Source organism: Lepus europaeus, chromosome 18, assembly GCF_033115175.1.
Source record: "Lepus europaeus isolate LE1 chromosome 18, mLepTim1.pri, whole genome shotgun sequence".
In the NCBI taxonomy this organism is placed as follows: Eukaryota; Metazoa; Chordata; class Mammalia; order Lagomorpha; family Leporidae; genus Lepus; species Lepus europaeus.
The window spans coordinates 4,668,924-4,696,572 of NC_084844.1; the positions used below are offsets into that span (position 1 = coordinate 4,668,924).

The following is a 27,649-nucleotide window of genomic DNA, read 5'->3' on the forward strand; positions in this document are numbered from 1 at the left end:
ATAGTCAGGGCTGGGCCCGGCCAAAGCCAGGAGCCAGGATCTCCACCCAGACGGCAGGAGCCAAGCATCGGGCCTTCCTCCGCTGCCTTCTCAGGTGCGTAGGCAGGAAGCGGACTGGAATCGGAGCAGCCGGGACTGGAACTGGCGTTCAGATATGCGAGTTGGTGTCCCAAGCATCACAACACAGGCCCCCATGAGCCGATTCTTCAAAGAGGGGAGACATTCGGCAGGGGTGCGAGTGGAAGGACTCAGAGGCAGGGGGAGGTGGTGGGCAAAGGCAGGGAACCGGGCACCCCGCTGGCTGCCCCGGGAACAGCTAAGCCGCTCAGCGCAGGGCCGGGGGCTAAGGGCCAATGGGACCTTCCCAAGTGCACTCTGAGCTCGCCAGCCCCTGCGGAGACCAAAGCAATGCAGCCAGAGGATGCTCACGGGGGAGGGGGGCTGTGTCCTTGGCCTGCCCAGCACCCATACCCCTGCCCTGCTGCCAGCCCAGGCGCCCACCTTAGGGCCCCCGGCTGCTCTCCGGAGTTCAGCCACCTGGTGCTGGTCTTGGGGCTGGGCCCCGAGCTCCAGGAGGCCTCTGGTAGACCCTGGGCTCCAAATCTGGTCTCAGGGAGCCGTGGGCACAGGTTCCTGGAGGGCGGAGGGCTCGAGCGGGGTGGGCGGGGAGGAAGCAGCTGGAGCAGCCTCGGTCACCAAAGCGAGGCCTTGGCCTACAGGACGCCCGAGAAGCCGCCAGCGTCAACCGCGGAGGAGGAAACGGAGGGACGGGGGAGGTGCCTCTCTGGCTGAGCTGATGTCCACCTCCTGTCCACTCAGCGTGCTGGCTGGCAGCGCCTGGGCCTCCCTTGCTGGCCCCAGAGCTCCGGGAGGGCAGAGGCGGTACCCGGTTCCCCATGGCACCTGCTGGGAGCTAGGAGTGGCCTAGTCTTTGCTCAACAGAGTGTGGCGGAATGTATGGGGGTGGCAGGGAGCGCCCCAGTTCTCAGTGTCTTATCAGCAGCGCCAAACCCAGAAGCCAGGACCTTCCGGGCCTCCCCCACCCCCCGACCACTCCCAGCCCCGGCTGAAGGTCCCCAGCCTTTGGCGTCCTACACACACCTGCCTCCAGCCTCTCTGTTTGTCCATCGGTCCGTCTGTCCATCTGTCCCTCCAGCCAACAAACTCAAGGCAGCCAGGAGGGCCCTTCTGTGGGTGCAGGGTCACAAATACACAGAGCAGGCTGGGTGGGCCCCAAGAGTGCACTGCCCCCACCCCCCGCTCGTCTCACTCCATCCCCCGCCTCAGGCCAGGATCCAGATGGGGGGTGAGGCCCCCTGGCTTCCTGGACCGGGCAGGATCCCTCAGTTCTCAGCCCTGGGGTACAAACCCGGCCCCTGGCCTGCTCCCCCTGGCCCGCCCGTCTGGAGTCCCCAGTGCCCACGCTGTCAGTCCTGGCTGGCCCCTGCCATCTCCCAGCGTCCACTCCGGTTATCACCAAGGACGCTAGCTCAGGTTCATAGCATGCAGGCCGACCCCAGCTGCCACCCGGCCCGGGGCCACACTGTCCCCTGCTCTCTGGACAGCCCTGGCCAGGGCAGGCGGTGGCTCCTTCGTGGTCTTCAGAATCCAAGCAACGCATCTGTGTCCCAAGGGCCCCTGGGGTGCCCAGGGCTCCAGCTGCTCCCCCACCTGTGGCCTGCGCCCCAGGTGCCCAGGTGTTGCCTGCTCTGCTACCACAGCCGGCCGTGGAGGTGCAGACACGACCCGCCCAGGCCGGTCCACACAGCGGGACGACCTCTGTCCCTTCCCTGAGTCCCTGAGCAAGGGAACCGCCCTGCCGACCCCCGCCCATCCCGGCGGAGGAAGGCCCAGGGCCCAGGCCTTGGCCCCAGCGCGGGGTTCGGGCCCCGGGGGAGCCAGTCCCGGGAGGCGGGACCCTGGTGGGGGGCACCACGCCCCACCTAGCGCAAACCCCGCCGGCGTCCCCGGTTGCCAGGACGCACTCCCGGCCGGCTGGGGGCCCCGGGCGCCGCGCCACCCTCCCTTCCGCTCCGTTCCCAGCTCCTCCGCCTCGCTTTTCCCGCACCCCGGACCTTCGTGGAGTCCGGCCAGGGCGGGAGCGGGGCGCCCTCTCGTGGCCGCCGGCCGCCGGCCTCGCTCCCCGGGTTTGCGGGAGGAGGGCGCCCCCTGGCGGCAGGGCTCGGCGCGCCGCGGCCTCCCGGGCCGAAGTGGGGCTGGAGAAAGGGGTGAGAACAGGGCTGGGGGTGGGGGCTGGGGCGGGGAATGTGTGCCCCTCTGCCCCGGGATCAGAAGCAAATCCTCCCAGCCGGGCCGAGGCGATCTGACGGGAAAATGTCCCTCCTGGGTCACCTGCGTGCCTCAGTGCCAGCTCACGTCCAGTGGCCTGGACCCTCCGGGGTCCTGGGGTGGAGGGGCCCCAAGCCCAGACCAGCCTGCCTCCTGGGTGCCTGCCGCTGACTGGGCTCATCCATGGAAGTTTCCAGAAGCCTTTGGGCAGCCCCAGGTCTGCAGCGTCTCCCTGGGGCCCTGACAGCTGTGGGCTCCAGGCACACCCCGCGGCCGGCTGGGCCTGTGCTGTGTCCCTGGAATGTTCCAGGGGGTCATGCTGACTCTGTGTGGGTGCAAACACCCATCGCAAGGCAGCCGCTCCCCAGTGTCTGAGTGCCAATCACCATACCCAGACCTCGGACCCCCCACCCCCACCCTTGTCTGCCCCCAGCACGGTCCCGAGTGATTGGCAGGGACCTGCCTGGTTCCTGGTCCCGCCCAGTGAAGCTGTTCTCTTTCATTATTTTTAAAATTTTTGTTCATTTGTTTGAAAGGCAGACACAGAAACTGAGCAAGTGCCCTTCTTCCGGTTCACTCCCCCAAAAGCCGGCAGTAGCCGGCTGACGCCAGGAACCAGGAGCTCCATCCGGGTCTCCCACGCGGGTCGTGGGTGCCTTAAGTGGGCCACACACCTGCTCCCCCGGCCCAGCCGGGCCATTCTTGGAGAGCAGACACTAACGCAGGCCGTGGCCGTGAGTGTCGGTGCCGGGCGGGTTGTCTGATGAGCAGGGGCCATGCTCGGGGGACAGGTGAGCCACATTCTTAGATTGCTTTTACAGGGCACCCTGTCCAAGTGTCCCCCGCCCTGCCACCATGCTGAGCCTGTAGAATGGTGGGCGGGGGGTGTGATGGTCCTCGCGGGAGGAGAAGCGGTGCAGAGATCTAGAAGATGCCAAGAGTTGGCCGTCCGGCGCGTGGTGTCTCCATGGCTGTAGTCGCCTTGCTCTTCCTCAGCGGACTCCCAGGGCGGGACCAAGCCCAAGCAGCTCAGCCTGCCAATCACTCTGGCCTGTTGTAGGTGCAGATGGGAGGTGGTCCTCCCCTGGGAGTCATGTCCGCGGTTCCTAACTCAGGCCACAGTCCCCCCCCCCACACACACACACAGGCCTCGTCTGGGGCCTGGCCTGGGCAAGGTGGGCAGTGGGCATGGAGGGGTCTCTGGCCACAGGAGGGGCAGGGAGGGAGAGGATTCTCTCCGCCACACCCGGGGGGCCCAGGAGTTGTGGCTGTGGACAGAGCCTCCATCCCCTCCCTGTCCCCTGGGCCCCGGGTGCCTCCCCACCCCCACAGGCCCCGCTGCGCCCAGCCCTCCCTTTCTCTCCTGGATCTGGTCTTCAAGCTCTTGTTTTGTTCGCAGGTTTGCCAGGGACCTCACACACGGCCAAGGCCCGGAGCTGGGGGCCCTGCCCAGGAGGCCTGCCCAGGCCTTGTGGTCACCACGGTGACCGGGGGTCTTTGTCTCTCAGCTGTGGCTCAGTGGCGCTCAGCTCCTGTTGGTGAGGGCGAGGGTCTCTTCTGCCTACCAGAGGGTCTCTCTCTCTCTCTCCTTCCCTCCCCAGGCTCACCTTGGTACCCCAAGAAGTGGCCTCAGCCTCTCTGAGCCCCTCAATTCAAACAACTTGCAATTGTGAAAACACATTTAAAGTTCACCTGAAAAAAAAAAAAAACCACCAAAAGGAGAGCGTGGGGGGGGGGGAGGTGACGCCGCAGGCTAAGCCACAGCCTGGGGCTCCCGCATTGCGTGTCCAGAATGCCAGGTTCAAGTCCACACTGCTCCACTTCCGATCCAGCCCCCTGCTGACGCACCTGGGAGAGCAGCAGCAGACGGCCCGAGTGCGTGGGCCCCTGTGCCCACAGGGAGACCCAGACAGAGTCCCTGGCTCCTGGCTTTGGCCTGGCCCTAGCCACCCTGTTGCTTTGATCTTGCTTCCCCACTCACTTTCTCCTGCATCTCTTCCTCGAATCCTTCTCACAGGGAGACAGGAAGCCGGGTCCTGTGACAGTGTCTGCCAGGAAGCCGGGTCCCGTGACAGTGTCTGCCAGGAAGCCGGGGTCCCGTGACAGTGTCTGCCCTCCACTCCGCCCTCCTTCGGTGGCCTCCTGCAGCTCTGGTACTGCGTTTTCATCCGGTGCGAAGTCACACCTGAGCTGCTGCTTCTCACCTGCCGATCAGCAAACGCGTCGGCGTGCTAACACGTGATGTGGATTAGGTGTGGGAAACAGGCATTTATGCCCAGGTACTGGGAGCACAGGCTAGTGCAGCCATTTCAGTGGACAGTTTGTACGTATATATCAAAAATGTAAAGGCGTGTTTTCCCCAAAGGAACCTTTTATTTAAGGAATACAAACTTCATGCATTTCCTAAGTACAACTTTAGGAATATAGTGATAAGGCAGATATGTTTTTGAAAATTTTTTAATGTTTTTTTCATGTACTTGAAAGGCAGTGAGAGAGGGAGGGAGGGAGGGAGAGAGAGAGAGAGAGAGAGAGAGAGACTTTTCCATCGGCTTTTCATTTGCCAAATGTCCACAACATTCAGGCTGGGCCAGGCCAAAGCCAGGAGCCAGGAATCCGCCTGAGTCCCCCATGTGGGTGTCAAAGCACCTGAGCCGTCACCGCAGCCCTTGAAGGTGCAGCAGCCGGACACAAACCGGCGCCTCACCGTGGGATGCCGGATCTGCAAGGGGGGCTCAACTTGCTGTGCCACAACATTTAATTTTTTTAAAATATTTATTTTATTTATTTGAAAGGCAGAGTTACAAAAAAAGGGGAGAGAAAGAGAGAGGTCTTCTGTCCGCTGGTTCGTCCCCTGGAAGGCTGCAATAGCCGGGGCTGGGTCAGGCTGAAGCTGGGAGGCTGGATCCCCATCCTGGTCTCCCAAGTGAGTGTCAGTAACCCAAGCACTTAGCAGGGAGCGGGAGCGGAAGCCGGGCAGTGGGGACTTGAACCAATGCCCATACGGGATTCCAGCATTCCAGGCGGCAGCTCAACCTGTGGCGCCAGAACACTGGCCCCCAATTTGGAAAACCAAGCTGCAGGGGCCAGCGCTGCGGTGCAGTGGGTTAATACTCTGGCCTGAAGCACTGGCATCCCATATGGGCGCCAAGACCCAATGCTCTACTTCTGATCCAGCTCTCTGCTGTGGCCTGGGAAGGCAGTGGAAGATGGCCCAACTCCTTGGGCCCCTGCTCCCTTGTGGGAGACCCGGAGGAAGCCCCTGGCTTTGGATCAGCTCAGCTCTGGCCCCTGCACTCATCTGGGGAGTGAACCAGCAGATGGAAGACCTCTCTCTCTCTCTCTCTCTCTCTCTCTCTCTCTCTGTCTCTTCTCTCTCTGTGTAACTCTGACTTTCAAATAAACAAACAAATCTTTAAAAAGAAAAAGAAACTGAATGGTATTTAAAAAAAAAAAAAACCCAAGCTGCAGGTGTAAGACCACAGAGCGCTCCGAGCGCCCTAAGCGTTTCCTCTGCTCCAGCCTGGGCTGTGCACACCCTGCGCCTTTTCTGTTCTGTTTTGTATCTAAAAGGGTTTCAGGGAACAATCCCCCTCGGGACGGCTGTGTCAGCCGGCACCGTGGTGCCCTGCGGTTTCTAAACCGGGAAACTGACAGACGACGCGAATTGTCTTCCGGGGTGGCTCCATTTCCAGAAACTGGAGCCTTGTCTCTGTCCTCGTGTTTTGTGCCCCCCACCCCCGGCCCCGGCCTTGTCTATCATAGGCGAGCGGCTGCCGTCCCAAGGACCCCATGGCCATGGCCGGGTCAGAGCGCGCACCCTTGCGGGTGGCCACGGCCCAGGACCACTGAAGTGCGCACCTGCCAGAACGGGGGGGGGGGGGGCGCTCCTCCCTGCTCAGCCCACCTCTGCCTCCTGGAGAGGAGCTCTGGTGGTGGGCAGTGGGGGCCGTGAGTGGCACCTGCCTGCGACAGCGTCTGGAGCCCCCCAGCCCCTGGTGCTACAGCACGGAGAGCCCACTGCCCTGGCACAGGCAGGGTCCGCACAGAGCCTGCCACCTCTGCCGGGTGATGTGCACGGGCCGGCTCCTCCCTGGTCGGTGCCCTCCCGAAGGTTCACCCCGGCCTCCTTCCAGCGCGCCCTGGGGCTACACGGTGCTTGTAACCAATGACATTCCCAGCTCCGATCATTGTAACCAATCACATCCCACCCACGGCCAGCTCCGGTCAATGAGAGATCAGCCCTGCCTGCCCGAAGCCCACCTTCCCTGTGCCCATGCCGTGGGCCATGAAGATCTACTGTTCCGGAACACCTCCATTCCGACCAGAATTTGGCCACCTTGGGACACTTCCCAAGGCTCAAGAAAGGTCATTTGCCTTGCGCCCCCCGTGCTGGCCGCTCACCTTCCGCCCTGTTTATTTCTGCCAAGCAGGGCTGGGCCACCGCAGCTTTCCTGAATCCGTGCCTCCCTGCCGACACACGGCTGACACGGAGCCGAGGACAAGTTCAACTCATTTTTTAAAGTTCTGTCCACACTCCAAGAGGGATGGTTGTCACACACATAACCAGTGAATTTTCCTGAAGACCAGCTGGGCAGCTCTGCATAGTCCCAGCCAGGTCTGGGTGGGGGGCGGAGGCAGGGTCGGCTCCACCAGCTGCGTGCACTCCGCGCCCGGACCTCCCTGGGCCCCAGCCTCTGGTCTGCAGCAGGGACGGCGGCTGTGCCCCATGCCGGGCTACAGGTTTATCACCGGGACCAGACAGGCTGGGGCTGGGACGGTGACTGTACCGCAGAAGCGCCAGGTGCATGGCAGTGCGCCACCAAGTTACACTTAGGACGGGAATGGCATGTGAGAACTTGCAGCACACGGGGCTGGACGTCCTGAGGACAGCCTCCCAGCCCCTCCCGCAGCTTAGCAAGTACCCCCCTGCCTTTTGCTAGCAGGTGAACCATGCCCGCAGAGCGCGGGACAGCCGGCCCCGCCAGGCTCTGATCACTGGGCGCGAGAGGTCATAGACGGCTTGGTGGTGGGCATTGACTGGAGGGGCTCCTCTTCAGGGAACGCCGGATTTGGGCAGAAAGTAACCACACCTGCCTGTGGCCCCCAGACTGAAGCCGCGGGGCCACCATAACATTACATAGAGAACACCGTACCCCTGGCTAACCACGGGAAGGCGGGCTACCACCACCCAACTAGGAGTCCACACAGGCACTGCACACCCATCTCTCCCCCACGAGACCCTTCACCCCTGACTCCTCAGGGGCCCGGGAACCAGGCCCACGGCTGCCCAGCGCCTTGCTCTGTGCATTGCCACATCGGCTTCCTATCTGAGCTGTGGCACAGCGGGTCCAGCTGCCTGCTCATCGCCGGCGACGCCGGCTTCCCGTGCGAACACGGGTTCCAGTCCCGGCTGCTCCCCTTCAGATCCAGCTCCCTGCTAAAGTGCCTGGGAAAGCCGGATGGGGGCCCAAGTGCGTGGGCCCCTGCGCCCACGTGGGAGACCCGGGTGGAGATTCTGGGAGGTACCTTCCGCCAGTCCAGGGAGCACTTGGCAACCCTTCCTCCTGGCTTGGGGCTTTTATCCTAAAGACTGAGGGGCGCTGACTAGTGCGGCTCTGGTCATGACTGGCATTTGTGATTGACACCTGGGAGCTGCAGCCCTTTGGCTGTCTGGGCATGTGGCCCCAAACTAGACTTGGGTTTGTAAATGGTTTGCCTGTATCCGGGTACTTTAAACACAAGTTAAACAAACCCGGGTGATCCTCGGACGACGGTTTTGTGCCCCCAACCCCTCCTCCCGAGTCACTTATGCCCAACCACCGGACAGCCCCAAACCCTGCTACCCCACAGCACCTGTGCCCGGACACCCGGACCCAGGGCGACTAACAAAGCAGGAAGCAGGACCGCCATCTACTTCCCCAGGGACTGGGGCCGGAGGCAGGGTGGGCAGGCAAAGGAAGGGGAAGGAGAACTTTGGCGCCTGCACCCAAAGCGCGAATCAGCACCGACAGAAAACAGGGGGCTCTGGGTCTGCCCTCCTCTCCTGCCACACTTCAAATGGCCGCCCACCCAGGCCTATGCCTGAGCTCCGCGCAGGCGCATTTCTGCCTGCCACTCCCAACATGGCTCCAGCGACGCGCCCGGGGCGGGGCTAAGGGCGGAAGTGGGTGTGACAGGGACGGGAGCCGAGCGGAGCCGTTGCGGGAAGACGCTGGGGAGTGGAGGCCGCGCGGTTCGGAGCGATGATTCCCCCGCAAGAGGCGTCCGCCCGGCGGCGGGAGATCGAAGACAAGCTGAAGCAGGTGGGGCTGGGGGCGCGGTGAGGGGAAGGGGCCGGGGCAGCGGTGGGAGAGGGGCTGGGGGCTGGGCCGGGGGCCGGGAAGCGGTGGTCTGGTCCAGCCTCCGGCTTCTGCTCATGGCCCGCTCTCCGCTCCCCGCAGGAGGAGGAGACGCTGTCTTTCATCCGAGACAGCCTGGAGAAGAGCGACCAGCTCACCAAGAACATGGTGAGGAGGGGCTCGCGGGCCCTGGGGGAGCGCCCGGGGCCGGGGGCTGCAGGTGGCGAGGCGGGGCTCCCCAGCCGCGGTGCACAGCCGTCACCGCGCCCCCTCCCCGTGTTCCGGCCCCTGGTGGGGCTGCTGCGGCCCCCGCCGGCCGGACGCCCTGCCGCGGTCCATGCTGTCCATGCAGAGGTCCGGGCACCGATCCAGAGCAGGTCCTTCGGCGATGGGCGGTCCCGGGGGCTCTGGGGTAGGAGGAGCTCCGAATTCAGAGCAGAGATCTGGGCCTGGCCCCCAGCCTCCCTTTTGTGGCTCCCACAGGTGCCTGGGAACCGCAGCGTCAAGGTCAACCTCCCAGTCTGGAGGCCGTGAGAGCTATTGCTGGGAACCCACGGCCTGGTATACAGCAGGCGCTCAGTAAATGAGTCTCCATTCCTAGCGGAGACTGGACAAGCGCGAATTGAGTGAATGATGGATTTGGACTTCTATTTGTCACACTATAGTAAAGTCTCAGTCCTTATGGTGAGAGAGGGTTTCGGGGGCACCAGCAGTGCCGTTGAGGCTGCTCGGTGTGAAACTGCTTTACCTTCGCCTGAGAAAGCTTCGCTGGGAACAGAAACCGCACTTGGCTTCTCAGGGTAGAGCCTGGGGTGATTACTCTAGGAAGAATTAACTTGATGCTTATTTTGCCTTCAAATCTTTTTTTTTTTTTTTTTTTTTTTGACAGGCAGAGTTAGACAGTGAGAGAGAGAGAGACAGAGAGAAAGGTCTTCCTCCTGTTGGTTCACCCCCCAAATGGCCCCACAGCCGACACACTGTGCCGATCCAAAGCCAGGAACCAGGTGCTTCCTCCTGGTCTCCCATGGGGTGCAGGGCCCAAGCACTTGGGCCATCCTCCACTGCCTTCCCGGGCCACAGCAGAGAGCTGGACTGGAAGAGGGGCAACCGGGACAGAATCCGGTACCCCAACCAGGACTAGAACCCGGTGTGCCAGCGCCGCAGGTGGAGGATTAGCCTAGTGAGCCGCAGCGCTGGCCTTTTTTCCTTTTTTTTTTAAAGATTTGTTTATTTGAGAGGTAGAGTTACAGACAGAGAGAGGGAAAGACAGGGAGGTCTTCCATCCGCTGGCTCACTCCCCAGATGGCCGCAACAGCTGGAGCTGCACTGATCTGAAGCCAGGAGCCGGGAGCTTCTGGGTCTCCCATGCAGGTGCAGGGGCCCATCCTCCACTGCTTTCCCAGGCCATAGCAGAGGAACAGCCAGGATACAAACCAGCACCCATCTGGGATGCCAGTGCCACAGGAGGAGGCTTAGCCCAGAGTGCCAGCCCCCAAATTTCAGCCGGCACGTTTTGGACCACCTACTGTGTGTCAGGCACATGATGGGTGCTGGGGATACAGCGGGGAATGGTCCATCTTGTCCCTTCCCGCATGGAGCTTCCTGTCTGGAAGAGCAGAGTCAGGAAGCGCAGAGACCGCGGGTGCTGAGCGGTGCTGAGAGCCGGGGCCTCCCCGCAGGTGTCCATCCTGTCGTCCTTCGAGAGCCGTCTCATGAAGCTGGAGAACTCCATCATCCCCGTGCACAAGCAGACGGAGAACCTGCAGCGGCTGCAGGAGAACGTGGAGAAGACGCTGTCCTGCCTGGACCACGTCATCAGCTACTACCACGTGGCCAGCGACACCGAGAAGATCATCAGGGAGGGGTGAGCCCGGCCCTCGGGGTCCTGGCCCAGCGGCCCTGGGCCTCAGAAGGGGCCGTGGAATGACTGACTGTAGAGCCCCCGTACCACGTGCTCCCCCCTCTTCTCCACCCCCTCCCCCTCCAGCTGACCCGGGTCCTTTCCGTTCCAGCCCCACAGGGAGGCTGGAGGAGTACCTGGGCAGCATGGCCAAGATCCAGAAGGCTGTGGAATATTTCCAGGACAACAGCCCAGACAGCCCGGAGCTCAACAAAGTGGTAAGGGCCCGGGGGGCCATGGGAGAGGTGAGGGGACGCCCAGCCCTGTCCCCATCTCCCAGGGGACACTGGGTCAGCGTAGAGAGGGATGTGGTAGAACAGAGGGCGGACTGTAATCTGATACGCATGCGTCGAAGGCAAGACCTCTGCTTCAGATGGCGTAGGTGTACGTGTAAATCGCATATAAGATATAAATGTAGCATTTGGTTTTTATAGCTGATTGGCGGCTTATTGTGATAAACATGCACAATACAAGTTTGCCGTCTTAACCTAAGTGCACCGCTCAGGGGCGTGGAGCCCCAGCCTCCTGCTATGCTCACCCTGCAGACGGCAGATGACGATGCAGGGGACAACAGAGAGGGAGAAATCTCCCGTCTACCCATTTCCTCCCCTGATGCCTACAACAGCCAGGGCTGGACCAGACCAAAACAGGAGCCCAGGATTCCATGTGGGTCTCCCACGTGGGTGGCAGGGACCCCAACACTCGGGCTGTCGCCTGCTGCTCTCCCAGGCGCATTAGCAAGGAGCTGGATTGGAAGTGGAGCAGCCAGGGCTCAAAAACCAGCACTGGCCAAGCAGCTGCCCACGGCCACAGCCCACGGCCACAGTCCACGGCCGCAGCCCACGGCCGCAGCCCACGGCCACAGTCCACGGCCACAGTCCACGGCCGCAGCCCACGGCCGCAGTCCACGGCCGCCGCCTCCTGTGCCCGCAGAAGCTGCTCTTTGAGCGGGGGAAGGAGTCCCTGGAGTCCGAGTTCCGCAGCCTGATGACCCGGCACAGCAAGGTCGTGTCCCCGGTGCTCATCCTGGACCTGATCGGCGGTGACGACGAGCTGGAGCTGCAGGAGGACGTGGGCCTGGAGCACCTGCCGGAGAGCGCGCTGCAGGACGTGACCCGCATCTCCCGCTGGCTGGCGGAGTACGGCCGCAACCAAGGTGAGGCTGCGCTGGCCGCCGCGGGCCCCGGGACTGCCCGCCTGCCCTCCCTGCCCTTGCCGGCCCTCGCCCTCGCCCTCACTCTCGCCTTCACCTGGGTATTTTTAGTCTAAAAGAAGTTCAGTAGGAAACAATGTCACACAACCTTTTTTTTCTTTAAGATTTATTTCTTCAGGGCAAAGGAGAGGGGTGTGTGTTTTCTGTCCACCGGTTCACGCCCCAAATGTCCAGAATAGCCAGGCCTGAGCCAGGCTGAAACCAGGAGCCAGGAACTCCATTCAGGTCTCCCCCACGGGCCACCATCCACTGTTTTCCCAGGCCTGGATCAGCAGCGGAATAGGCGGGGCTCCAGTCGGCTCTCTGGTATCACAAGGGGTGACTTAGCCCCCTGCGCCGTAACGCCAGCCCCCCAGAACCTTACTTTCATGTTCACTTTTTTCTGATTCGCTGTAAAATCTTTATGTAAGCATGTGTGTAAGAGAGGGGTTCACCACGTGTGTTCTCCCTTCTTGACATCCTACGTTCATTCACTGGTGCTTATATATCAGAGTCTGTGCTGGGCACGATGCTTTTTTTTTTTTAAGTGAAAGTCATCTTTTTTTTTTTTTTGACAGTCAGAGTTAAACAGTAAGGAGAGAGAGACAGAAATGTCTTCCTACCTTCCGTTGGTTCACCCCCCAAATGGCTGCTACAGCCGGCGCTGTGCCGATCTGAAGCCAGGAGCCAGGTGCTTCTTCCTGGTCTTCCATGCGAGTGCAGAGCCCAAGCACTTGGGCCATCCTCCACTGCCCTCCCGGGCCACAGCAGAGAGCTGGCCTGGAAGAAGAGCAACCAGGACAGAACCGGCACCCCAACCAGGACTAGAACCTGGGGTGCCAGCGCCACAGGCAGAGGATTAGCCTAGTGAGCCACAGCGCCGGCCTTTTTTTTTTTTTAAGATTAATTTATCTATTTTAAAGACAGAGTTGCAGAGAGGGAGAGAGGTATTCCATCCATTGGTTCAATTCCCAGATGGTCACAATGGCCAGAGCTGAACCAATCCAAAGCCAGGAGCCAGGAGCTTCCTCTGGGTCTCCCACATGGGTGTAGGGGCTCAAGCACTTGGGCCATCTTCCACTGCTCTCCCAGGCCATAGCAGAGAGCTGGATGGGAAGAGGAGCAGCCAGGACTCAAACCAGCGCCCATATGGGATGCCGGCACTGCAGGCAGTAGCTTCACCCGCTATGCTACGGTGTTGCCCCGGTACGATGTTTTAAACGATGCCCTCACAATGTCCCTTGAACTTGTTCTTGACAGCTGAATAATGTTCTGTGGTTTGGAGCCATCATTTTTTATCTAGTCCTAGGATATTTTAAAAATATATATCTTGGCCGGCGCCGCGGCTCAATAGGCTAATCCTCCGCCTAGTGGCGCCGGCACACTGGGTTCTAGTCCCAGTCTGGGAGCCGGATTCTGTCCCGGTTGCCCCTCTTCCAGGCCAGCTCTCTGCTGTGGCCCAGGAGTGCAGTGGAGGATGGCCCAAGTGCTTGGGCTCTGCACCCCATGGGAGACCAGGATAAGCACCTGGCTCCTGCCATCGGATCAGCGCGGTGCGCCGGCCACAGCGTGCCTACCGTGGCGGCCATTGGAGGGTGAACCAACGGCAAAAGGAAGATCTTTCTCTCTCTCTCTCTCTCTCTCTCTCACTGTCCACTCTGCCTGTCAAAAAAAAAAAAATATATATATATATATATACACCTTGAGAAAGTTTATAAAATGAAAATTCCAGTGAATATCCAGTTTTCTGGTTCTCAGCCCTTTTTTCCTTGTAAGTGTGTTCACATATCAAATTCTTGGCAGGCATGCCCTCTCTCTTTTCTTTAAGGTTTATTTGTATTTATTTGAGAGTCAGCATTACAGAAAAAGAGTGGTAGAGATGGGGGCGGGGGTCTTCCATCCACTGGTTCACTCCCCAAGTGGCTGCAACAGCTGGAGCTGGGCTGATCCAAAGCCAGGAGCCAGGAGACTCCTCCAGGTCTCCCATGCTGGTGCAGGGCCCCAAGGACTTGGGCTGTGTTCCACTGCTTTCCCAGGCCGTAGCAGGGAGCCGGATCAGAAGTGGAGCAGTGGAGACTGGAAGCGGCGCCCATCAGGGTTGCTGGCAGCTCAGGCGGTAGCTTTGCCCGCGCCGCTGCAGCGCCGGCCCCAGCACGTGTTGTTATTCGCTGACCTATTGTCTTTTAGTCTTCCATAAGTTGCTCAGACGCTTGACCAAGTTAAACCTGGATGTTGGCTTTCTATTTTTCATTATGAAAGGAGCCTTGCCAGTAAAGCTCACAGCTAATTATCAGTTCTAGGGGATGGGTTCTGTTTGAGGCTTTGGCTCCCAGAGCAGACGCTGGGAAGGGGTTAACAAGTGGACAGAGGGGGCCATGCCCCTGCCCTGTGGGCTGCCCTCGCTAACGGCGCTGTCGCTCCTCACTCAGACTTCATGAACGTCTACTACCAGATCCGCTCCAGCCAGCTGGACCGCTCCGTCAAGGGCCTCAAGGAGCACTTCCGGAAAAGCAGCTGCTCCTCCGGGGTCCCCTACTCCCCTGCGGTCCCCACCAAGAGGAAGGACACGCCCACCAAGAAGCCAGTCAAGCGGCCAGGTGAGCGGCCTGGCCCGGGCTTGCTTCGTCTACCTGTGTGTGTGGTGACTCCAGCTGTAGGCGCACGGGACAGCCAGCCAGGCCCTCGGCAGTCCGCGAGCTACATAATGGCCTGGCGGGGAGGGCCCCGAGGCAGGGTGACGGCCGCCAGGGCAGAGCCACCCCTTGTTCTTCCCAGAGGCTAGGCGCGGCTCCCCAACTCAGTGGCCCTGGGCGGGGGGCATTCCGGCCTTCCGGAAAGCCAGGGCGACCTCAAGTGAGTCGTGGCTGAGAGGTGGCTGGGGACCCAGAGAGGAAAGAAACCCCAGGCTGTCCTCGGAAGAACTGAAACCGGCCACCGGGTCCACGGCCAAGTCAGCGGCGTGCTGTGGAAGTCACGCGGGGGCGATGTGTGCCGAGGCCTGGGCTGGGGGTGGTCGCGGTCGGGGTGGACAGCTCCCCTGTCCCGTCCTTTCTGCCATCATCATGTCCCCGTAGCCTGCGCTGCAGGTAAACAGTGTCCCTGGGTGTCAGCCACAGCGTGGCCGGCTGCTTGTTTGGAAAAGGCGGCCCTGGGCTCCAGGAGAGGCCGGGCTGTGCTGGGGTGGGGACTGCAGAGGGCGCTCAGCGGAGAGACAGCCTGGAGGACCTGCCTCTAGTGGCCGCAGGCTTTGGGGAACACGGACACCCTTCATTTCTCCAGGCCCCGCCTGCCCGTGGCCTCAGACGGCCAGGTGCCGGTTCACACAGCGCAGGAGCCCCTGGTCCTCCTAGGCCGTGGGTTAGAGTTGGGAGAAGTGGCCCATGGAGGCTGCCGGAGGGCGGTGAGGAGCTGAGCCTCCGGCCTGGCACGGGTGGGCCTGGCAGGAAGTGCGGGCCCCTCCCCTCCGTGCGGCTGTCCTGGCCGCCTCCCTGGCCCTGCCGCACCCTGTGGTCACTGAGCCAGCCTCCTGGGCTGACTGCCCGCGCCAGCCGGCCCACCTCTGTGCCTGCGGTGTGTGGGACAGGCTGGTCTGTGAGGCTGCGAGCTGCCTGGGCCCTGGCCGCTCCTGTGCTTGCTACTTGTGCTGCCCATGGACACCCCAGAACCTAGCTGCACCGCCCCAGGCGTGCTCCCGGCCTGGGAGGGCCGGCCTTCCAGGAGGGGTCTGATCCCGGGGTCACAGTGACCTGATCCGTCCTTGGCCCAGAACCACAAGAAGACTCTGCTCCGGGGCCCCCGAGGTTTGTGTGGCGTTCCCGGAGTTGTCAGGAGTGAGGTTGGGGACCGGGACACAGACCCCACGGCAGTTCCAGCTCTGAGGAGAGGCCCTGCCAGCCTCAGCACTGCCCGTGGTGATTGGGAGCCTGACAGGTCCCGTGTGAGCGGGCTCCGGCATCCCCATCCCTCCCCGTCCGTGCTGCTGTGCCGGCTCCCTCTTGCTAGCCAGCCAGGAATCAGGTTTGCTCCCTAGTGAGGCCGCTCACCACGGGGGAGAACGCAGGGAGTGGATAGGGGCCGTGCCCGTCTAACAGTGATCGGTCATAGACGGTGGTATGGGTCAGGTTGTGGTGAGCCCCCAGGTCTAACCCCTCGCTCTCCGAGCTATTTGGGGAGCTGCCAGGACACACACGGGAGCCGGGGGAGCCAGACGAGCCAGACGAGCCTTAAGCTCCCGGGGGCCTCCCTCCCACACAGCTGTCCTGGTCTCCTGGAAGTGGGTGTCCTCAGTTTCTACCCGGAGGTGTGCCCCTCCCCCGAGGTGGCTGGCCCAGGAGGCTGCGGGCTGCATTTTGGTTGCATTATTTTCCTACGTGATACTAACCGTTTTTTTTTTCCCCCATGCCAAGAGCATGTACCCTCCCCTCCTCTCCTGGGGGCTCTCTGTGTGGCGGCTTCTGTTAACTGCTTCTTGGCTATGGGATCGCTTTGGTGGCTTGGGTCGCCTGTCTGGTGTGTGGGGCCGGGCTGCCTCGGGTCTCGGGAACAGCCCTCCCAGGGAACTCAGTCTGGTTTCGCTGACTCCCAGGTTCTGCCGGCCGGGGAGCCTTGTTTGGCTAAGTGCCGACACGGGGCGTGCTCAAGGACCCTGCCTGGACTTTGGGGCTGGGCTGTGGGCCTGGCAGCCCAGTGGGTGGTGCCCTCTGGCGGGAGAGCATCTCATCGGCGCCACTCTGTAGCGCTTCCTAACTTTGACTTCTCCTGGGGGCTCTTGGTCCATCTTACCTCGGTTGCCCCGTGTATTTCCTAAAGCAAACTCAGACCCAGAACAGTGGGGGTCCACGGCGGAATCCAGGTTCCCTTTCCTTCCAGCCGTCCTCGGGGTCTGCAGGGCCCCGGGGTGCTGCTACCGGGCGAGCTCGCCCCCGGGCGGGGCGGGGCTGGGCCGGGGCAGGGGAGGCCGCTGCCGGTTTCTCTCGCTCATTTCCTAGGTCTTCTTATCTCTACTCTGTGTGGCTCTGGTGACAGGGACGATCCGTAAGGCTCAGAACCTTCTGAAACAGTATTCCCAGCATGGTCTAGATGGGAAAAAGGGGGGCTCTAACCTCATTCCTCTGGAAGGTAATCACCCCGTGCTCCCCTCCCTCCCCTCCTCCATCGTGTGTCTCCTCCCTTGGCAGGGCAGAGCCTCCCCCAGGAAGGCCTTGGGAGCAACCCTGAGGTGGGCGGGGGCAGGGTGGGGAGGGCCAGCCCCTGGTGCCCCTGGTGCCAGCAGGCTTTTGGGGGCACAGGGACAGTTTTGGGACCCTAGTCCTGTCTGGCTGATGGCAGCTCTGCCCTCCCCGAGGTTCCCACTCCCTCTCCCTCTCTCTGTCCTGTCTCCCGTGTGACTCAGGAAAGTCCTTTGTCTTGGGGCAGCCCTTTCACGCTCAGACCAGCAGTGGCAGGACCAGCTGGCCCAGGCCTGCTACCCACACGCCTCTTTAGAAAGGGGACCACGTGCAGCAAGGGGACAGGCACCTGGAGACCACGCCCCTTTCTCCTTCCTGCCGGGAGGGTCAGCCCGGTCAGCTGCCCTGGGGGACAGAAGGCCGTCCTGTTCACTTGGCAGTGACGCAGCTCTGATGGGGTCTCAGCCCCCCTCCCGGTCCTCTCCTCTCCCTTGACCCCGGGACGCAGGGAAATGAGCAGTCGACAGTCCAGCACTTGCTGCAAGTCAGGCTTGAAACGGCTGTTCCCATGGTGGTTTGCGGCAGAGGAGGGGCTCAGAGCCCCCCGCAGTGCCCTTCCCCTTCGCCCCATCTCACACCCCCTCCTGGAGATCAAGGGCTTCCTCCCTGTACCCCAAGGGGCAGCCTGCCCAGCCCCTGGATGAACGCTGCTTGTGTTTGTGCGGCCGACGTCTCGCTAGGTCTCGAGCATGATTTCCGAGTTAAGCACCTGTCCGAGGCCCCGAACGACAAGCACGGGCCGCTGGCCGGTGAGTACCGCAGCCCAGCCTAGGGGCAGCCGCTGCCACTGCCTTCGCAGCCGCCCTGGATGGCCTGTTCGTGCCGCCCAGCCGGGCGCGCTCTGCTGACGACGGGCCAGGCCTGCTCGCCTCCCTTGCTCCCATCTCTCTCTCTCTTTTGAGCACTAGGTCTCCTGGCCTCTCTGCAGATGGGAGTGCTGCTCGGGCCTCGGGCTGCTGCCCAGGAGGCGGGCAGGAGGGAAGGCGGCTCCCCGAGGGCAGGGAGCCCTGTCGTCTGAGTCCTCGGAGCTCCTCCCGCAGCGCAGGCCGCTCTGCCACTGGTGTTGTCTGTGGGCACCCCGTCCTGGCCTCCAGGAGCGGGCTCCAGTGTCCTCCTGGGACAGCTGGCGACCAGGAGCCCTCGCTCTGGGGGTCACTCGCCTCTTCTCACGTTTCCACCCCCTCCCAGCTAGCCTCATAGGCCATAGCCCACTACCCTCTCGTATGTTCCCGAAGGCCTCCCTGGGCAGATAACTGCCTCCATAAGCCCAGCTCCCCAGATGGATGGCCACGGTGCTGCCTCCCGAGGCGGGCACTGCCACCTGCCCGTCCTGGGCCGCCCTCTCGCAGGTACCGTCAGATCCTCAGTGCAGGGCCGGGCCAGACATGCCTCGTGCGGGAAGTCGATGCAGGGACCCCTCCTTATCCTTCGATCCTTCTCCCTGCCCTCTAGTAGCCGGGGCTCTGGGGACGGAAGTCCTCTGCAGAGCTGAAAAATGAAGCCAGGACAAAGCTGCTCTCAGCCCTTTTCTTCCCCCTCAAACCCCCGTGGGCCCACCGGGTCCTCGTGGCTCTCTACCCCTTTCCCGGCTGGTCTGGGCCACAGGCCAGGAGCTGGGGAGACCCACGCCCCCAGCAGGGAGAGTGGGTGCTCCCAACCCAGCAGCTCAGGGCACTGCCATCCCCCCAGGGAGAGACGACGTGCTAGATGTGGAGACCGACGCCTACATTCACTGCGTCAGCGCCTTTGTCAAGCTGGCCCAGAGCGAGTACCAGCTGCTGACCAGCATCATCCCCGAGCACCACCAGAAGAAAACCTTCGACTCCCTGATACAGGTCCTGCCCCCCCCCGACTCCCTGGTACAGGCCCTGCACCCCCCCGGCTCCCTGATACAGGTCCTGCCCCCCGACTCCCTGATACAGGTCCTGCACCCCCGACTCCCTGATACAAGTCCTGCCCCCCCCGACTCCCTGATACAGGTCCTGCCCCCCTGACTCCCTGATACAAGTCCTGCCCCCCCAACTCCCTGATACAGGTCCTGCCCACCACGGCTCCCTGGTACAGGCCCTGCCCCCCCCCCGCCGACTCCCTGGTACAAGTCCTGCCCCCTAGCGAGGCCGGCACTGCGGAAGGTTGCAGGCGGGACAGACAGGTTGTCTGATTCCCTGAACTTCAGCCACAGCCATGCACCCTGGGGTCCTGACCTGGGGTGATGCTCAGTGCCTCCCCACCTCCCCCACCCCCCTGGAGCACACTGGCCTCCCCGTGCCCCGTGATCTGCCCGCACTGCCCTGAGAACCAGCGCCACCCCGCCCCCGCCACCACGCTGAGCCGCACCCTCGCCCTTGTCTTGCCCAGGACGCCCTGGACGGGCTGATGCTCGAGGGGGAGAACATCGTGTCTGCCGCCCGCAAGGCCATCATCCGGCACGACTTCTCCACGGTGCTCACCGTCTTCCCCATCCTGCGGCACCTGAAGCAGACCAAGCCCGAGTTTGATCAGGTGCTCCAGGTGTGTGGGAGCTCTCAGCGTGGCCTCGCCCCTTCCCCCTCCAAGAGAACCCCCTGTATGCCCCGCACCTCTGCGCAGACGGGGAGCGGCCGCAGCTTCCAGGGCCGTGGGCCGGTCGGGGTGCTCACAGGTGGCTGAGGAAGAGTCAGCCCCCCGGGGCCCGGGGAAGGGAAGCGAGGACGCCGGGTGGGACTCTGGCCAGGGGTGCCGTGCTGTGCTTCCCCAGGGCACGGCCGCCAGCACCAAGAACAAACTGCCCGGCCTCATCACCTCCATGGAGACCGTCGGAGCCAAAGCGCTGGAGGACTTCGCGGACAACATCAAGGTGCCAGCCCTTCCTCCTCCCACTCCCACCGGGCCCGGCCCACAGGAGCTGAGGGCCAGGGGAGCTCCTTCAGGCAACAGCAGGGAAGCCGGCTGCGCAGGCCGCTCGTCTCCCTTTCCCTCCCATCGGCCTTTGTGCCTGAGGGGCGTCCTCACACTCACTGCCAGGAGGCAGCTGGGCCGCGGGCGGGCCCCAGGCCAAGGCCCGGGCAGCCGTGTCAGGGAGCCGGGGGCTGTTTTGTCCACAGAATGACCCCGACAAGGAGTACAACATGCCCAAGGACGGCACTGTGCACGAGCTCACGAGCAATGTAGGTGCCCACGAGGGCCCGGGGGAGGGAGGACACCGTAGAGGACCGGGGGCCAGTTGCTGGGTGGGGGGGCCCCTGGCGGGTGGCAGGATGGACAGGGAAGGGCCTGGCGTCTCCAGCAGACAGGGCCCAGAGGGTGAAAGCTTCCAGCCGCCCTTGACCCTGGGTGGCTCCTGGCCCTGCCTCGCCCTGGGAGGCAGTCAGCCTGGTGCTGCCCCTGACCTCCCTCCTGGACCTGCGTCCTCCCCGCCCAGGCCATCCTCTTCCTGCAGCAGCTGCTGGACTTCCAGGAGACGGCGGGCGCCATGCTGGCCTCCCAAGGTACGCGGCCCTCCCCGCTGGGCTGCCTGTCCCACTCCTCTTGCCTGGGACTGTGGGGTAGGACCCAGGAGGCACAGCCTGTGGCCTGGGTCTGAGAGTGGCCTGTGGAGGCCCCAGCCCGTCAGGCCATCCAAGGCCGAGTGTCCACAGCGCGGTTGGCTTGTGCCCTTGGTGAACAGACTCTCAGCCCCAGCCTCACCCCGTGGCCGTCCTCAGCCTGGGGTGGGGCACTGGTGGCTGGAAGGAGCCTCCCCGGTCTGCCTGTCCTCCTGGTCAGTCTTGTACAGCTGACCCTCCACGGGCTGGCTCCTCGGGGCCAGCTGGGTGTCCCCCCTCTGGCCACCACCCTGGAACCCTGGAGCTGGAGCTTGGGAGGGCAGTGTGTCAGGGGAAACGCCTCTCTGGGGCATTCCACACTCTGAGCTCTCCCTACCCCCTTGGGGACAAGGAGCCAAGGGGGCACCTCCGGCCGTGGCTCTCCCAGGCCTGCTTTCCAGCATGTTCTCTGGCCTTCAGCGGGCCCAGCCTGGCGTGTCGTGCTGTCTGTCGGCTGTCGTGGGGAGAAGTTTTCTGACGCAGAATCGCGGGCCGCGTCTCTAACCTGTTTTTGCACTTGCATCTTTCTCCCTGCTGTCTCTCGCTCTGTCCCCTGTGTGCACTGCCTCTCACTCCGTAGTTCTTGGGGACACATACAATATTCCTTTAGACCCCCGAGGTAAGCAGTGCGGCTCCGCAGCCCGGGGACTGACTCTGAGGACCTGTTGCGGGGTGGGGGTGCTCTCAGCTCCCGGTGTGCTGTCTCCGAGCTTATCCAGGCCATAGCCTGCTGCCCCTAGCGCCCTGGAGCTGCCCTTCACCCTAGCAGCCCCTTCCCTATGCCTCACTCCCCCTTGGCCTCCCAGTCTGTCGGGGCAGCAGAAGGGCCTGGCAGAGGGCATTGTGGGAAATGTGGGGAGAAGTTGGAGGAGCTATGGGTAGCCCATTCTAAGGCTTAGTTGTTGGCCGGTGGGAAAAGGGGGCTTTGTCGATCCCACCCAGCAGGGGTCACGGCTGGGGGCTGTCCTGCCAACCTCCCCACACAGGACCAGCTCCTTAACCACACCGTGCATCGTGGCAGAGGGGAGGCCCTGGGTTCCAGGAGTCCCGGGACAGTGCTTCCTGGGGCTGGGGGCGGCCCTGGAGCTCTGGGTCCTGTGTGCCCAGGGAAACCCAAGGGACTTGCCCAGCACTCCCAGGGTGCTCCTTGGGCTGAGGGAGGGCCCTCGAGGGTCTTGGCCCTCCTCCACAGTAACAGGCTTCTCCTCCCCCAGAGACCAGCTCCTCTGCCACCAGCTACAGCTCTGAGTTCAGCAAGCGGCTGCTCAGCACCTACATCTGTGAGTTCTCCCCAGAGCCCGCCCTCCTGGCCTCTGCCTGTCCTCTCGGGCTCTCCTGAGCTCCCAACCTTTGCAGTGGCCACCTGTGCTCCGGCTCAGAGACCAGGGAGAGTTGGGCAAGGGCTCTCGAGGCCCCTGGAGTCTGGAGTCAGGAGGCACAAGGAAGGATGGGTAGGGCTTGGTTGGGGAGTCCTGAGACCATGGCCCTTCCTTCCCTGCGCAGGTAAAGTCCTGGGCAACCTGCAGCTGAACCTGCTGAGCAAGTCCAAGGTGTACGAGGACCCGGCTCTGAGTGCCATCTTCCTGCACAACAACTACAACTACATCCTCAAGTCCCTGGAGAAGTAGGTGCCGCGGGGGCGTCTGCGCTCACCGCCCGGTCTGCCAGGTGGGGAGGGGCTTGCCTCGTCTCCGTCCTGAGTGCTGCTGCCCAGAGCTCTGGGAGATGGAGCAGGACGCCGAGGCCGGCAGCCTCTGTCCTCCGCTCTCCCCCACCCTGCCAGGTCCGAGCTGATGCAGCTGGTGGCCGTGACCCAGAAGACCGCCGAGCGCTCCTACCGCGAGCACATCGAGCAGCAGATCCAGATCTACCAGCGCAGGTGCGGCCCCAGCCCGGCACAGGCCGCCCCTCCCTTCTCAGGGCCCGGGGTGCTGGGCGCTGCCGTGACTTCCGTGGGAGGCCCAGGGGTGGCGTTTGTTCCATCTGGGGATGGCTGTGGGTGTCCTGCGTTTGACTTTTTAGAATGAGCAGCTGAAACACTTTGTGTTCCCAAGGGAAAGATCCCGGTTATTTTGCTTAGTGGTGACCCAGATCAATTCACCGCCCCCTCCCCACATAGATCAGGGGATTCAGAACAAACACAGAGCCCTGGCGCTGGGGAGGAGGCAGCCCCTGTGGGCTCCGCTGTCCTCACGCCCTCTCCCTGTCTGGCAGCTGGATAAAGGTGATCGATTACATCGCAGACAAGAATCTGCCTGTGCTCCAGCCAGGAGCCAAGGTGGGCTGAGGCCTGGGCTGGGCAGGAACGTGGGGCTTTTTGTCCTGTCTCCGGGGAGAGACAGCCGTGTGCCTGCAGATCACAGCGCAAGGGTGCCTGTGGCCGTGGGCAGCGGGAGAGAGGGCGGGGCCCGGGGTGTCTGGCAAGGAGCAGAGCAGGGCGGCCTTGCGCTGAGCCAAGCCTCCTCTGCCCTCTCTCCCGGCTCCCCAGCTCCGCGACAAGGAGCGGCAGATGATCAAGGAGCGTTTTAAGGTGAGTCGGGGGTCCTCTCCCTCTCGCGGCGGCTGCTGCGGCACAGGCCCAAGCGTTGCCTCTGCACGTCTCTCCTTTCCCCGTCGGCGGTGGCCAGGGCTTCAACGACGGCCTTGAAGAGCTGTGCAAGATCCAGAAGGCCTGGGCTATCCCAGACACAGAGCAGAGGGACAAGATCCGCCAGGCACAGAAAGACATGGTCAAGGAGACCTACGGGGTCTTTCTGCACAGGTGAGCCCCGCCCCGCCCCCGCCGGGCTCTGTGCTCCCCCTCAAGGAGTGGCAGTACGCAGGGGTGCCCCATCAGGAGTGCCTTGGGCTGTGGGTGGAGCTGGGGCGGGTGGCGGCCTCCCGCTCCCTGACCCCGGCACCTGCTCAGGTACGGCAGTGTGCCCTTCACCAAGAACATTGAGAAGTACATCAAGTACCGCGTGGACCAGGTGGGCGACATGATCGACCGCCTTTTCGACACCTCCGCCTGAGCCTGCGGCGCCCTGGCTGCTGTCATTGCACAGATAAACCAGTGTTCACTTGACTCGGGCCGGCGAGTCTGGAGTCCTTTGGGACAGACACCTTCCTCCCTGCCCCCGGCGGGAGCTCGTCGCTGCGCCCTCCAGCCCTGATTTCCGCTTCTGTGCGGCCCACACATCCCTCGCCCAGAACGCTGGGTCCCTTCACGCCCGAGTTCTATGATCCCCACCGTAGCGCGCAAGGACCACAGGATGGCTTCTGACGCAGGAAAGGGGCGAGAAGGGGCCCCCAGCTGCCTGTGTGTTCCCAGGGCTGGAGCACAGAGCCCTCCCAGCCTGGTCAGAGCTGGTGACAGAGAACTCCCCCTGCGGCCCAGAAGTAGGGGCAGGGCTCAGAGGACCGGGGACCCTGGAGAGAGAGCAGTCGGGCCGCCCAGCTGTCTTGGATTTGGGGCAGGCCTCCCGTCCTGAGGCCTGGAGACCTTCCGCCTCCCAGGGCTGCTCACTGTCCCTCCCCTCGGGGCCAGCGCACTGCCGGAAGCACCCAGAGCTGCCGCCCAGGGCCCAGCGTGTGGGCTGAGTGGTGGGCAGTGGTGAGAAGTTCAGCAGTCAGGGGGGGTCGAGGGCACAAGGGCCCCCCTGCTCAGGATGGGAGTAAACTGCTGAGTGGAACGAAGACAGAGCCTCGCGACGCACGTGCACTGGGGGCGGGTTTATTTTACACTACTAGTATGCTAACACGGGGGAGTTCAGGGTGGATGGGGTCCTCCAGGGTCCTCCTCCCCTCTCTCCAGAGACCTTCCCCCGGCCTCAGAAACCACCCCGCGTCCTGCTAGAACCTGGGCTGCCCGCCGTGGGGGCCGGCCATCCCGGGGGGCGGGTCAGACTCGCACGTTGCCCAGATCCAGATGGTGGCAAAGATGAGCTGGCTGCACAGCACGCTGGCCACGTACGTGAGGAAGAAGACGCGGTCGGCCGCCTCGGCCCAGCTTCTCCCTGACCCCTTTCCTCCTCCGGGGGCACCTGTGGGGCGAGGCAGGGACATGAGCATGCGCGTGTTCTCCCTGAGTCTCGACTTCTCACAGCGTGGGGCTGGCCCGTCCTAGCCCCCCTGCAGCTGAGGACCGCCCCCCCCAGAGTCTGTGAGGCACGGCTGACCTCGGGGCTTGAGGTCACCCTAGGGAGGCTGAGGCGACTCCCTGCCCCGGACCTGCTCTAACCAGGGCGATGTGGTGGGGCCCAGGGACGGCAGAGCCAGCAAAGTGAACGCAGGGAGCCTCTGGACACACCTCGGACCCGAGCCCCGGCCCCACTGCTCACCACCCACCCACCTTCAGGATCAGGCCCTGGGCTCCCACGCTCTCGTGGCCCCGCTGGGGCGGGGCTGGGGCAGGGCTGGGCCCTGAGGTTGCTGCGGGCCAGCAGCCCGGTGAGCAGCACGGTCTCCGTGGTGCTGACGAAGAGCAGCAGCAGCAGGACGGTGAAGTAGTGAGCTGGGTGGCGGCGGGGGCAAGATGTCAGGGGCCAGGCCTGGCATCCCAGGCTCCCAGGGAGCAGCCGGGCGAGGCCCCGTGGCTTGGGGGAGAGGCGGCGGGCCAGAGAAGGGGACAGGCTTACTGAGCAGTGGGTTGCAGGAGGAGGAGCTGGGCAGGCCCTGCACCAGGGAGGAATGGAAGACCAGGTAGCTCAGCAGCAGCGTCACCTTGTAGGCAATGCGCTCGAAGGCCTGCAGGGGCAGCAGCCCCCCGCACACGTCTGCCAGCAGCAAGACCTCCCCGGGGACTATCAGCGAGATGATGGACTTCAGCGCCGTGTTCTTCAGGCTCAGCTGGAAGGAAGCCAGGCCTTCCGGGAGGATGTGGGGGGACTGTGTGCCCCCAGCCCCTGCCTCTGCCGGCCTCTTCCCGACGGGACTCACCGTCACCTGGAAGCAGGGCACCAGCTGCTGGGGCAGGGCCCGCGTCTTCACGTCACTGACCACGTATTCCCGCTTGACGCTGACGATCTCATTCCTGACATGGGCCTGGAACTCCAGCTCCCTCGCTGAAAGGGGTGGGGGCGAGAAGGGCAGACTAGCAAAGAGCCACCCTGCCCTGATCGCTCTTGGGGTAGAAGCAGGACCAGCCGGAGACCAGGGATGACGGAGACTCCTGGTGACATCGGAGGGGCAGGCTGGGGGGCGAGGCCGGTGCTCAGGAGGCCTTACAAGGCTTTGGGCTCCTCCCCAGCAGAGGGAAGGGCCTGCCTTGCCAGGTTCGGAGGTGGGCCTTCGTCGTGAAACGAAATGCACTCAGCTCCCCTTCGTGGAGGGGAAGTGGCCACGGACCGTGCTCCCATCTGACGGGGAGGAGGCACCTCAGGGAAGGGTAGGACCCCTCCAACTTGGGTGTCACCTGATGGGTGTGTGGGATGGTCATTGTCCCCGGGACTGAGACAGCAGCCAACAGAGCTCTGGGCTTGGGGCACAGGGCCCGGCCCCTGCAGTTAGGCCTTGGGAGAGGAGGCTGACGTGATCGGGGAACCCCCTGGGTTGCAGAGCATCTGTGGTTTTGAAGTTTGGAGCTGTGACCCTAGGGGCGGGTGGGGAGGCTGCAGCCGAGGGCAGGGCAGAGCCAGAGGGCGGAAGGTACATGCTGCTCCTCTGGCTGTTTAGCAACCCCAGTCCTGGGGGTGGCCCCGACTGGACACAGCCAGCCCTGTGCCAGATCCAGGGGTCCCTTCCCTTCCCCTCCCCGGCCCTGGCAGCACCAGTGTTGCTGAAAACGAAGAAGCTCAGGTTGCAGCTGCTCTGGTCCCGGGGGAAGTGCAGGAGCTCGAAGTCGCAGTTGGCCTCGGTGGTGAGGGACAGGTTGATCTCAACGTGGCCGTCCTGGGCCACTGCAGCCTGCGGGCTCTGGTCCTTCCACTCTGTCCAGAGCCTGTGGAGAAGCCCCCGACAGCCAGAGGCCCAGCCGGGGGCAGGGGACACGCTGGCATCCCGTCACCACCCCGGCTGCCTTTGGCCAGGGTTCTGCCAGGGAGAGGGGGACATGCGTGCAGTGGGGTACGCTTACAGAGGGGACCACCAAGATGGCCTCTGGGCTCCGAGGGGAGGAGGAGAAGGGTTCTGTGCGGTGGGTTCCCTGCCTCACTTACGCCTCCCGGATGGAGAGTCCAGGTGTCCAGAGGGAGTCCATGGGCAGCGTGACAACGTGTCGCGGGGACGTACTGGCATTCCAGGCCAGCCGGGCATCCAGCCAGGACTGGGGACATAAGGATGCCACTGACGCTCCTGCCTGCACCCGAGCCCCCAGGCTCAGCAGGGTGACGAAGGCTGGTACGTCCCAGCTGGCCGGCCACACGCCCCCTTCCCACCTGCCCCAGGACGGGAGCTCACCAGCCGAAGCATCAGCATGTAGGACACTGTGTAGCGCAGGATGTCCTGGGGGAGGGTGCGGCCTGTCAGCTCGGGGTGGGCACTGCGTGACAGGCGGGCAGGAGACCCCAGCACTAGCCAGGGCTGCGTCCTCCCCACGCCCAGCTCAGCATGGGGGGCTGGGCCCTCCCCACCACCTGACGGCGCTCACCACGTTAAACACGTTGGACACGAACACTTGCACGCTCACGAGCAGGGGTGCACTCCCGTTCTTGGGAATCTGGGTGGTTTCTTGTTTCTCCAGGAGAGAATTGAGGTCTGGGGGTGGAGACGGCCAGATTGAGGGATGGAGGTCACGGTCACCCAAGTCCCAGAGTTTACAAACCTTACATCTTCTACCTACCCACGGCCAGCACATGGAAGTTGGGCCCCTGAACCGAGGGCCAGATGCTGCCAAGCCCCAGGAAGGCGAGATGGAGCAGGATCCTCCGAGCCATCGTCTGGCCACAGAAGCAGCAGTGCCTGAGCTACAACTCCTATTCCAGTCACTTCTCTGTGCGCCAGGCGGTTGGTGGGAGGCATTTGTTCTGTACAGAGACCCTGGGCCTTGGATGTAGCACCCCCCCCCAAGTTGTGCAAACACCCAAAGACAAAGCCGGGAGCCCAGCCACACCCACCTGCACCTGTCCCTGTCCCGCTCTATTTCCACCACCTGGAACCTGTTGCCCTGTTCACCACCCAGCGAGGAGGGCGGGCAGAGCCAGGACCCCCCAGCTCTCCTGACT

General features: G+C 63.3%; 2 protein-coding genes across 5 annotated transcripts; one reads left to right on the forward strand and one right to left on the reverse strand.

Annotated features, from left to right (window-relative positions):
* The first annotated feature begins 8,481 nt into the window (after positions 1-8,481).
* Positions 8,482-23,574, forward strand: EXOC7 (exocyst complex component 7). Of its 4 annotated transcripts, XM_062215669.1 has the most exons (20): positions 8,482-8,591; positions 8,730-8,795; positions 10,307-10,491; positions 10,640-10,745; positions 11,461-11,683; positions 14,149-14,316; positions 16,745-16,837; positions 17,628-17,696; positions 18,637-18,782; positions 19,306-19,458; positions 19,685-19,783; positions 20,031-20,093; positions 20,348-20,414; positions 21,725-21,790; positions 22,014-22,134; positions 22,294-22,389; positions 22,725-22,788; positions 22,999-23,040; positions 23,138-23,271; positions 23,419-23,574. In XM_062215669.1, exons 1-20 carry the CDS (start codon positions 8,532-8,534, stop codon positions 23,519-23,521), a joined length of 2,124 nt encoding a protein of 707 aa, XP_062071653.1. In that variant the 5' UTR covers positions 8,482-8,531; the 3' UTR covers positions 23,522-23,574. The 4 variants fall into 4 exon arrangements, with proteins under 4 accessions (XP_062071653.1, XP_062071654.1, XP_062071655.1 ...); XM_062215670.1 differs by lacking the exon at positions 17,628-17,696; XM_062215671.1 differs by lacking the exon at positions 16,745-16,837.
* A 767-nt stretch (positions 23,575-24,341) lies between these two features.
* Positions 24,342-27,361, reverse strand: ZACN (zinc activated ion channel). The gene is given in 9 exon segments (XM_062216178.1): positions 24,342-24,532; positions 24,841-25,002; positions 25,127-25,337; positions 25,428-25,552; positions 26,258-26,427; positions 26,645-26,751; positions 26,886-26,930; positions 27,076-27,182; positions 27,250-27,361. Coding segments are annotated over 9 exon segments (1,230 nt in total).
* Between the last annotated feature and the right edge of the window lie 288 nt (positions 27,362-27,649).